The 11,810-nt window shown below is 38.2% G+C and overlaps 1 protein-coding gene and 1 long non-coding RNA gene across 2 annotated transcripts; both read left to right on the top strand.

The window, feature by feature from the left end:
* The first annotated feature begins 268 nt into the window (after nt 1–268).
* On the top strand, nt 269–3,102 carry LOC148872805 (DNAJ heat shock N-terminal domain-containing protein). The gene has a single exon (XM_088973900.1). The coding sequence runs from the start codon at nt 375–377 to the stop codon at nt 2,847–2,849; it is 2,475 nt and encodes an 824-aa protein (XP_088830026.1). The 5' UTR covers nt 269–374; the 3' UTR covers nt 2,850–3,102.
* A 1,898-nt stretch (nt 3,103–5,000) lies between these two features.
* LOC148872804 (uncharacterized) lies at nt 5,001–9,031 on the top strand. The gene is made up of 3 exons (XR_016108245.1): nt 5,001–6,162; nt 6,258–6,292; nt 8,314–9,031. It is a non-coding gene; the product is annotated as an uncharacterized LOC148872804 (long non-coding RNA).
* Nucleotides 9,032–11,810: the final 2,779 nt, after the last annotated feature.

Genomic DNA, 11,810 nt, shown 5'->3' with positions numbered 1-11,810 from the left:
TGGCCCAACCTGGGCAAAACATAATTCACATGCTCCGGGCTTTCCACCTGCATGCACATCCAATCGTGTATTTGGAACATTTTCATCACAAATACGGAAGATATTTCCAATACACGGTTGGATGTGTATGTAGGGCGGGTTTTGTGGGGAGCCGGAACTCGGCAAAACATAACCTTGTTACTTGTTAGATCATGGCTAAGATGGATTTCCGATTCCCACAAGTTCATATTCCCTTTCCTACCGAAAATGCCCTCGATAAGTCGATATTGCCTCGGTGGTGCAATCGTGCGACATTTTTGGTCTTTCCCTCCCGTCCTCACTTCCTTCCTTTAGCCCTCACTCTCCTCTTTGCCTATCGCTCTGCTGAACAAACAATGGCCAGGAAAACAACAAAAGAAGATAAAGAAGAAGAAGAAGAAGAGGAAGAAACCAATAAAGCAGAGGCTCTGAAACTGAAAACCCTAGCAGATGAGAAGTACCAGCTCTCCAACCCCAAGTCCGCGCTAAAATACGCCAGGAGAGCCCAGCGCCTCTGTCCTCACCTCAACGGCATCGACGAAATGATCACCGCTTTACAAATTCTCCGCGTCGTCTCCTCCAAGAAAGCCTCCGACGACGACGACGACGACGACGACGACGACGACGACGAAGCTCCCCCTGTCGACTGGTACAGGATCCTCCAGGTAGAGCCTTTCTCTCACATTAACTCAATTAAGAAACAGTACAAGAAGCTCGCCCTAATTTTGCATCCCGACAAGAGTTCATGCATTGCCTCGGAAGAGGCCTTCAAACGTGTTGGCGAAGCCTTTCGTGTCCTCTCCGACAAAGTTAAGCGAAAGGAGTACGATCTTAAGCTTCGCATGGCGTTACAGTTGCGGGAGGCCGCAGCGACGACGGAAGAAGCGGCAACGGAGAAGACAGTTGGGACTTTCTGGACTGCTTGCTCCACTTGCAGGTTGTTTCATCAATTCGAGAGGCGGTATGTTGGGCATAGTCTTGTTTGCCCTAGCTGTAGGAAGAGCTTTTTGGCTGTTGAAGTTACTCCTGTTGGTGAAGCGGAGGAAGATGAGGAAGTCGACGCTAGTAGGGTTAGGACTAGGACTAGTGCCAGGGTTTCTTCTTCACAGAAGCAGAAGAAAGAGAAGGAGATTGAGAGGAAGGTTTCTTCTGAAAGGGTGGGACGCGGAAGTGAGAAGCGGAAAATTAGTGTTGGTGATAAAATACTAGAGTCTCTCAGTCCTAAAAAACCAAAAACCAGGGGCGAAATGACTTTGGCGGAAATGCAATTGGTGGTTAAGAGGAAAACCCGAGAGGAAAGGATGAAGTTGAAGGACAAGTCAAAGGAGAATGATAACAACGTGAAAGGCAGGGCTGCGGGGTCAAGGAATACAGATTTGGAAATGCTAAAAACAGAGCAATCGGATTTCTCTGATATTGAACTTAGTGCTATGAAACGGAAAGCCCATATAGAAAAGTTGAAGTTAGAGGGAAAGACACAGAGGAAAGATAAGAAGGAGAAGGAGCAGACAAAGGCGAAGGAGAAAGAGATAGAGAAGGATAAGTCAGAGGAGAAGGAGAAAGAGAAGAATTGGACAAAAGGGAAGGGAAAAGATGTGGGTTTAAAGGGTAGTGATCTGGAAATTATAACACAAGTCGATTCTGATTCCTATGATATTCAAACCAGATCGAAGCGGAAAGTCCATGAGGAGAACATGAAGAAAAATGAGAAAGACAAGGAAGAGAATGCAAAGGCAAAGGTGAGAAGCATGTCTTTAAAGAGTGGTGCTTTGGAAAGTATGACACCAGAGGATTCTCATACTCATGATATTGAAACTAGGACAAAGCAGAAAGTTCATGAAGAGAACATGAAGAAAAAAGAGAGAGACAAGAAGGAGAAAGCAAAGGCAAAGGTGAGAAGCATGTCTTTGAGTAGTGGTGCTTCAGAAAGTACAACACCAGAGGATTCTCATACTCGTGGTATTGAAACTAGAACAAAGCAAAAAGTACATGGTGAAAAGATGAAGACAAAGGGAAAGACCAAAAATAAAGATAAGGAGGACAATGCAAAAGCAAAGAGTAGATCTTTGTGCTTGAAGAGCAGCAATTTGGAAATAATGGCAGTGGATGATTCAGATTTCTATGATTTTGACAAGGACAGGACAGAGCGCAGTTTTAAAAAAGGTCAGGTATGGGCTGTTTATGATGACGATGATGGAATGCCTCGACATTATGGCCTGATTGATGAAGTTGTGTCAGTGAATCCTTTTGAGGTAAAGACGAGTTGGTTAGATCTGCAGAGTAATGGAGATGGGGCTTTGAATTGTTGGGGGAAATTGGATTTCCATACCTCATGTGGAAGATTCAAGGTTTCCAGGAAGGATTCCATTGGTTCTGTGAATATCTTTTCTCATCTTGTGGAGTGTGAAAGAGCGGCAAAGGAAATTTACAGGATATACCCTAAAAAGGGTTCAGTATGGGCAGTTTATAATGATGGAGTTTTTGGTGGGAGTGGAGGGAACATGTTGCCTTTGGACAAGCGATATTACAGCATTGTTATATTTCTCACAAGTTACAGTGAGATGCATGGGCTGAGCATGGCCTACCTTGAAAAGGTTGAAGGGTTTAAGACAATCTTTAAGAGGCGAGAGATTGGGTGTCATGCCATTAGATGGCTTGAGAAAGATGATATCCATTTGTTCTCGCACCAGATTCCAGCAAGGAAGCTTTCAGGTAAGGAGTCCCCAGACCTACCAAAAGACTGTTGGGAGCTTGATCCTGCTTCACTTCCTTCAGATTTGCTTAGCAGTGAGGGAGAAAATTTTTTATTGGAGAACTGTGGTTTACCTTAGTATCACTGCTTTTTTAGTCAATGGATGGAAAAAGAAACATAAACTTGTTTGGAATGCATACAATTTTGTCCATTGTGTAACAAAAACTAAAGGTGGTTTTCCTCAATTCTCATAAAATTGTCAATTTTTCTGTTTATGATTTTACTTTTTATAGTATCTGATCGTTGATTGATCTTTGATGATAAATATATACTGTTTCTTTGTAAGCTTTTGTCAATGATATTAACGTATCTCTTTTTCATGCTTTGTTCTTTATGCATATTTTTATTTGTGTTTCTGATTCAATGGGACTATGGCAGTATGGTTTTTTTTTCCCCTTTTATGAAATTCTTGTTTGTAATTTGCTGATTTTTTCAATTAATATATTTATTTTTTCTATGAATAAAATAGAGAAGGTAATAAACTAGTCTGGCGACCCTGTGAGTAGTATTATTAGATTGCTCCAGTTGATCCTTAACTTCTTAATCAACTAAGAAACAAAACTTGGACATGTAAGATTGCTGTTCTGAATATATTTGGCAATAGACAACTATTAGCTAGGTTTGAATCATTTCACTGAACTTGGACCATTTCTGTTGAAGCTTCTATTACAATAATCTATAGTTTGCCTTAAATTGGTATATCAGAAAAAAAAGTTCAGTAATCTGAGAGTATGTATTGAAGTGGAAGATTCATATGACCATTATCAAGAATGTTGTGGTTGAGGTTGTGCATTGGGTCAAGACATTGGATATGCTTGCACCCTTCTCTACGGATGATATTTTGAGAAGATGACCGGGGGGCTAACACATCTACAGCAAGAAGAGGTCAAATTCAACGGTACCACCAAGAAGAAACCAAACTAAGTTGAACTTTGAAGAATGAGAAATCCTAGCACTCAGGGCCAATCGATCATGAGAATTCTGTTAGAGCTGAATTATTAGCATCATTGCAAGGGTTGTGATTGGGGAGGTCATTGGGATTTAAGAGTGTAGTGGTAGAAGGGGATTCCAAGTTGGTGGTGGGGTGGGTGAAAGGAAATAGTGAAGGACTTTGGCGCATTATCGACATGTCATGAGGGAGGTAAAGCACTTAGCCAGCAGAAATGGAAGCAGGCTTTACATTGGTTCTTTGATTTGGCCAAGCAAGTGGTGATCATATCTCAACTATTGGACACAAGTGTAATGTAATTAAATCTGGGGGTAGGTTAGTCCTACATTTTATTATGATGCTTGGCATGCTCTGTATATAATTTGTTCTTCGATTTCTTAATAAAATGTTGCAGTTAATCATAAGAAAAAGATTTGTATGACTATTATTGAAAGGAAAAGATTCATGTGACCATTTAGCTAGTTGCCTAGGTGCCAAGGAGGCTAGGCGACAGGGGGTCGCCTTGTCACCTAGTCGCCTAGGCAATGGATTTTTTTTTTTTTTTTTTTTATGTAGAAAACATAGATGCTAGGGTAGTTCCCTAGGTACCATAATCATATTTCTTTAATAATTATTCATAATTTTTATAAGAAAAGTATAGAGTTCATGTTAAAGTATAGAAAATCAACATATTAATGAGAAGAAAAAGAAGAAGGAAAAGAAAATAAAAAAATAATATAGGGGCTGAACCCTTATTTTTGTTATAGGAAAAGAAGAAAAGAAAAAGCAGTAGTAGTAGAAAATGTGTTGATTAAACAAAATTTTAAGTTCTTATTGGTTCTGGTTTTAAAGTCTTTGTGGGTTCAATACAGCATTTAACAATGTTTGTATTGATTAAAGCCTAACAAATAAGAAAATAATAAAAAGAAATTAGTATATAAACATACAAAATGAATATTTTAGTTTAATAGTGCCTATTTTGTAATTATAATGTCAAAAAATAAAGAATAAAAAAGTATTAATACATAGTACAAAACTGCTTGGTGATTAGGCGAGGTGAGCCTCAAAGGGTGCCTTGTCGCCTTGGCAACTATGCCATTCAGCAAGCTCCTAAGCCTTCAACTTCTTGGGCTTGAATTGAATCATCATGATCATGTTAAACTGCCATCTCTAAGGAACCATGAGGGTTTAGAATTTTGTACTCTTTATCTCTTGGTCTCAAATTTGTTCAGTTATTTGCAAATTTCTTCAAGAGAAAAGTTGTCCACAGCCCTTCAAAAGCAATGAAAATGCCATGTATAGGTTTGGGGGTGAGCACTATTTAGTTAAAACAAAAAAACTGAACAAAAAAATTTGGTTTCGGTTTTTGGTTAAATCGGTTCGGTTAATTCGGTTTTTAGAATTAGAAATTCGGTTAACCAAATTAACCGAACTTTCTATTTTTATATATAATATGTAAGATATAATATATAATATATAATGTATAATGTATAATATGTAATATATTATATATATTTAGAATTAGAAATTCGGTTAACCAAATTAACTGAACTTTCTATTTTTATATATAATATGTAAGATATAACATATAATATATAATATATATTGTATGTTATATATATAATAGAGTATATATTATTAAAATTCAGTTTTAACCGAAAACTTTGGTTTTTCTATAATTAGGTTTTGGTTCGGTTTTTAGGTTCTTTGGTTTGGTTTTAAAATTTTGGTTTATTTGGTTCGGTTTTTAACCGAATAAACCGAATTCTCACCCCCGTAGGTGCAAGTTTGCAAGATGTGTGTGGTTTGGATGTTCTCTTAGTCTTAAATTGGTGGAATTCTCGAATCAGAATGTGGTTAATTGAATAAAGGGGTGGTTAGATATAGAATGGGCAAATAAACCTTCCAAGGTTGAAGAACTATCCCTTTAAAATAAAAGTTCTTGGCAAATATTACAGGCTTGTAATAATAAGATCTTCAACCAGGTTGTTTCTAACCTTTGTTATATGTAATGCTTGCAAGATTTTTCAGGAAACAGGAAAAATATTGTGACAAGAATTGCCAAACTATGAAAAAACATCCAAGGGTAGGTAGAAGAACAGTTTTTTTGCAAGCCCATTGTGTAAAGATTTTGGCCCTTTTTGGCAAATCTTTTCGGAAGATATAGTGGGCTTTCAGAAGCCCACTAGCTCAAACAATGGCCTTTTCCCATTTGGCTCATGAAATCTCAATAGACCAGAATATGATACATAAAAAGAGACTTTAAAAGCCCAAAGTAGTCTAAATCCGAGAAGCTTCAAGTGAAGCTTATGGTCTATTTGGTCCTTCTCAGCTTTCTGATACGTGTGCAAAGAGCCGCACGTTTGGTAAAACAATTCAAAAAGGAGTTGATTGAAACCCCCTTCATTCTCCACTTTTGACTGAGAGAAACTCTGCTCCCAGTGATCAAGAAGCATCAACATAGGTATTTTGTTCTCCTTTTCTTCCTTCCATTTTTCTTCATCATTCCATGTATTTCTTCTCTCTTCAAAGGTACTAATTGAGATTTTTGTCTTATAGGAGATTAAATACTCGTTGTTCTTCACTGTGTTCAGGTACAATCAATTGCCATTTCTCTTTTTTTTTTTTTTCATATTCCATTGATGTAGGGTTTTAAATGTCTATTTCTCCCTGCCCAGATAGTTCCTTACGGTTGTTAATGTTCCAAGAGGTCTGGCTTGATAGTCAACCCTGCAACATAAATCATAAATGGAGTGCAAAGATTTAAATCACACTATGTTTCCAATTTCCATCTTGAACAGTAGAGATACATTAAACTCCCAAGGAAATACTTTTTTTTTGAAGAATCAGAATAAAAATTTTCATTAAAAGAAAAAAGATTCATACAACCCGGGGAGTGTTAAGATTGACACTGACACCCAGTCACAGCCTTACACACATGCAGTTTACACTACAATAATTCAATCAAGATACAAAGAACTGATAAAGATTACAAGCATGTAACTCAGGCTGAGTTTGGAAGGAGTACAAATGCAAATATGCAGAGTGCAAAACCTTATATTTTGTATTATTTTGTATGTATTTACGCTGTACATATTTGCATTTGTACTGCTTCCAAACTGAGCCTCAAGAAAATTCAAAAAATTCTTCCCCAACTCTGCTCTGATAATCTGATGGATGTCTGGATGCACCAGAATCCAATCGGACACCAAATTTTCAACCATAGCTAACATCATGGTTTTTAAAACCAACCTGGAGACTGAACCGGTCAGGGGTCCGGTTACCAGGTCAGTGGTTGGCCCGTTATGACAAAAAAAATAAAAAAATTAGAAAAAAATGAAAACCGGTCAAAACCGTTCGAACGGTTAACTGCCTGGGTCAGTGGTTTGCTGACCAAAATCAATGGTTTTTATGGAAAATCTGGTTTTGAGGAAAACCGGAACCAGTCACCTGACCAGTTCCCGGTTTTTCCGGTCCGACTGTCCGGTCCGGTCCGGTTTTGAAAACTATGGCTAACATCTTTCTGATGTTCTTCTGTTTGTTCTCAAATAGTCTTCTATTTCTCTCATTCCATAAAACCCAGATTGCAAAAGGGATGCAGCTGCACAAGATTTTTGCTTTCTTGCTCCCATTAAATCTTGGCCAAGAGGGGAATGTCATAGTTCTTTACTCCTCTATGAACTTTACGTTTTCCCAATGAGAAATTTCTATCTTTCTCACCAATTATTGAGCAACCACAAAGGGTTGATTGTTCTCAAAATGAGCAACTATAGGTGAATACGAGAAGGGAAGATGATTCTCATAGGGTCCATATCTGATATCTGAACCTACAAGCTTGGTGTTATGAATTTTTGTATAAAATTTATATCTTGCATTAGTCAGTACAACACTGAGTGACTAGACTTGGTTTCATAAGGAGATTGATAGTAAGCACCATCTTGGAACATGACAAGCTGTGCATCAGCCTGGGTAATCTCCTCAGGGAATGGATTCAACGAATGCAAAGTGAATCTTTCCTTCTTACCCAATCCCTTGGGTAAAGTCACTGAGTACAGAGTCAAAGCTGGAGACATTCCTTCAGGATGGACAATTTTAACAGAGCCTAGCAGAAGTTTTGGATCTCCCTTTTCCTTCATTAGCTGCTACTTTTAAATATGCCAAGTTTTTGGCCTTGTAATCTGGAAAGGCCAATAGAACCTCTGATACAACATCATTGCTCATGTTTTCAACCTAGAAAATCAAAAAAACTTCAGAAGACGCAAAGCACTTTTCATGCAAAAGAAAATTCATGAATGGTATTAGATTTTCAAGTTAATATATTCACAAGAGTATGACAAGCAAAAGCATCATTTGCAGCACTCACACCTAGGAGTTTTTCCCAGATATACAAGTCATTCAAATTTGTGAATCTTCTAATTTAAAAATATCCACAAATAAAGGCTTATATTTAACATGTGACAAGGTTTTCATGGACTGGAACCCAAAACATAGTGATCTACAAGAGGGTGGTTGTCAGTTCTAGCTCTAGCTGGGGCTTCGGCTCCTGTGCTTCCATTTTAAGAGAATTCAGCAGGACTTTTCCATGATATTCTATGACATGATTCCATTCTCGCAGGTTGTCTTCACCATCAACTGGGATCTGTACAAATCATTTTGTACGCTTTGAGAAGTGCAAATGGAAGAAGGGCATTGCTTTTACAAAGCCAAAATTGAAAGGAAATAATTACCTAGTCTTATTTACAATATATAGAGAAAACTATGAAATTATAAACAAGTTCAAAGTCTTAGTTGCAGTAGTTGCAATCTATAAAAGCTGAGATGCTACAAGCAGGAAAATTGCAAAGGAACTATAGTATTAAACCACCATTTTATTGGTCCCATTTAAGATATCTTTTAGCAGGAGCCAAATATCTTTTCAACCCCACCCTCTGATTTCATAAGTTTGAACTTCAAAGCATAGGATATTGCTTCCAATTATCTACATGCTAATCCTGGGAGAGTGGGAGGTCTATAGTTCATACTTGAAGCATAGAAAACTTTCTCTGATTTCATAAATATTGATTGTCTAGTATTTACAATGGAGGAATATGTTGTTCATGGTACCTTCTACTGACAATGACAGGCTGCAAGAGATATAGATGCAACATATAGGCTACCCACTACCTAAGCATGATATTTTTGTCATTCAGGCTACATACATGTATGAACACTTCAGCAGTACCTTAAATAAGCTCATACTGAATGTATGTGTGTGTGAGAGAGAGATTTTTCTTACTTGGTTTCATAGTGTTTAAATAATAATCTAATATCTACCAGTAAGTAATTGCTTCAGTTATTTGCAGATGGTAGTGATATATTATTAATTACTTAAGCAGCTATTTCTATTATGACATGTATGAACACTTCAAACACACCAAAGACCTCCAAATGCAGGAGGCAAAAACCTTGAGACTTTAAGCATCAAGATCATCGGCAACTTTTAAGGTGAAAAAGTTATTTATTTGCCTTTAAGTGATGCCCAGGAAAAGTAACATCGGATTCTTGGTCATGACCAACTTTTTCCCTCTCAAAAAACGCCCCAAGTTATAATGTTTATTTGCGTGTAGAAAGCGATGATATTTGGAATCGGTCTATTAGACTATCAGTTCATATCAAAATGTCATAAAAAGATCCGCTACTCGGTGTGTATTCGCATTTTACTTTTACTCTTTGTAGATTCATCATTGGGATATGGAACATGCTATGTAGCCATTAAATCTCATTTAAGTTTTTGTTTTTGCATTGATCAAGTCCCATCTGACACCAGTTCACTCATTATAACAACTTTTCTTTTACGAGTTCGCATCTCCGCCCCATACAACGTCTTACTGTCACATGCCCAATCACACGCGATGGGGCGTTCCCTCGTGTGGGGATAATGGGACGGCTGTTAGCTCTAAAACGTTCCCGCGTGCGAACTCTATGATTTTTTTCTGTCGCTAATCTTTCGTGTAACAAGAAAGTTTCTCTGTAACAGGTGTCACTTAATGGACGGACACCACGGCTGATAACAGTTCTCTCGCTCATTAAAAAGAAATCGTGGCATATGAAAGAGCATGTTTGTCGTCCCTTTGTTTTCCCATTTTCCAACTTTCTTTCTTCACCTCCGGCATCAAGCACCCTGCGGTGTTATCTCTCCTCTATCCCTACTTCGTCCTCACTTCATTCCTTCCATTGCCGACGCCATCATCTTCTTTGGCCATGGCCACAGGACGCAGTTCCACGCATTCTTCCTCCTGTTGCTACTTTTCCCATTATTTTTCTCTCTATTTCCCTATTCTCTCTGTTACCATCTCGACCATTCTTACTCTCTCTCTAATGAACTACTTATTCTCCATCTCTCCGGTTGCTCTTCTCTGCCTCAACCGGCACTGTTGCAATTACACCTTCTCCCCCACTGTCCATCATTCGCCACCTTCAGAGTCACTCCCCATTTCTCTCGCCCTCTCTCCCCTATATTCTTGTAGGTTGCATAATGCCCGCTACAATTGTCTCCATTTTCCATCACCACCTATCCTTACTGTAACCCACCATTTTCTCAATCTACAACCACGCAAACATAGAGTTCTCATCCCTTGCAACTTCCTCATTTCCACACTCTGCAAGTCCAGTCCATCGCTGCTTCAACCTCCTCTCGCACACCGAACCGCTATCTTCATAAAAGCATCTTTACCTCACCATCCATCACTGCCATCAAATGATCTCTCTCTCTCTTTTGGACTCTTCTTTGTTATCGTACTTGTCAACCCCTCTCCCACCATGCGGTGTTCTCTCTCACCGCAACCACCACCGCTGTGTAGTTATACTAGAACACCATTGAACCACTGTTAATCCACCACTCTGCTCATCAAAGGCTTAGTTTGGAAAGAGTACATATGTACAATATAAATATATACAAAATAATACAAAATAGAAGGTTTTGCATTCTACATATTTGCATTTGTACCAAGGTTTTTAAACCGATTCGAACAAACCCGATTAGGGGTTTGGTTCTCGGGTCGAACGGTTAATCTGTTCTAACAAAAAAATAAAAACGGTCAAAATGGTTTGAATGGTTAACCGCCCGGATTAGCAATTTGCTGACCAAAATCAACAATTTTTGAAAAAAATTCAGTTTTTTTGGAAAGATGGAACCGGTCACCTAATTAGTTCTTGGTTTTTCTAGTCCGACTGTTTGGTCTGATCCGGTTTTGAAAACCATGATTTGTACTCCTTCCAAACGTAGCTGAACATTAATGATGGAGTCACCTTCCACCAATCAATCAACTACAATGGAGAAGCTGAAAGTGATGAACAGAATTGTTACCCAATTGTCATCTCTCACTCACTGTAATCATCAATTCTTGTATTAAACAATTATTCTGTTCGTTGGTCTGTCAAGTAAGGAATTAAAAGGGCTCGATTTTTAAAATGCTGATTTGAGGTTGCGGGGGTGGGAATATGGGAAAAAGGAGGTTTGGGCTAACGGGATGAATTAACAGCCGTCCCATTAATCCCGCATCCAAAAACACCCCACCATGTGCGATTGAACATGTGGCAGTCCCACATTGTGTGGGGCGGAGATGCGGACTCATCTTTTACCATCAAGTTTTGTCATGAGAACCATATGAAATCAAGTATTGTTGGACCACTGAGGTTGAGGAAGGAATAGTGATTGTTTTTTTTTTTTAATTGTTGAGGAATAGTGATTAGTTGACGACGTAAATTTTCATTGGTCATAATTGGAAATGTTTATGGTAATGTTCATTATTAACTATTTGTCCAAAATAGTTAATAAATCATTCATTCATTCATCCAATCGAAAAATGGATTGATTGATAACTACAAGTACTAGGAAATTGATGTCTTGGCTTCTAGCTCTGTCATGAAGACATCGAGAAGTATAGAATTTGAAACTCTAGGTATTTCCTTGAAGGTATCCACCCACGATGATTTTATTTTCTCCTTCAACGCCCCTCCAATTAAGTTATTATTGTAGCAAAGATATCAATGAAAGAATCCATCAACTTCATGGCCTTCTTTTAAACCACAAAAAAGTTTACAGCATCTGGATTCAACTTGCAAGTTTTAAGG

The sequence above is a fragment of the Nelumbo lutea genome, chromosome 2 (genome assembly GCF_056320005.1).
Source record: "Nelumbo lutea isolate HS-2025 chromosome 2, American lotus-T2T, whole genome shotgun sequence".
Taxonomy (NCBI): Eukaryota; Viridiplantae; Streptophyta; class Magnoliopsida; order Proteales; family Nelumbonaceae; genus Nelumbo; species Nelumbo lutea.
The sequence above is the reverse complement of the archived record's forward strand: the minus strand, read 5'-3'. Positions and strand labels throughout refer to the sequence as shown.

Bases quoted from the DNA above. Each gene is read 5' to 3' on its own strand.
- LOC148872805 (XM_088973900.1), top strand. From the start codon at position 375: ATGGCCAGGAAAACAACAAAAGAAGATAAAGAAGAAGAAGAAGAAGAG.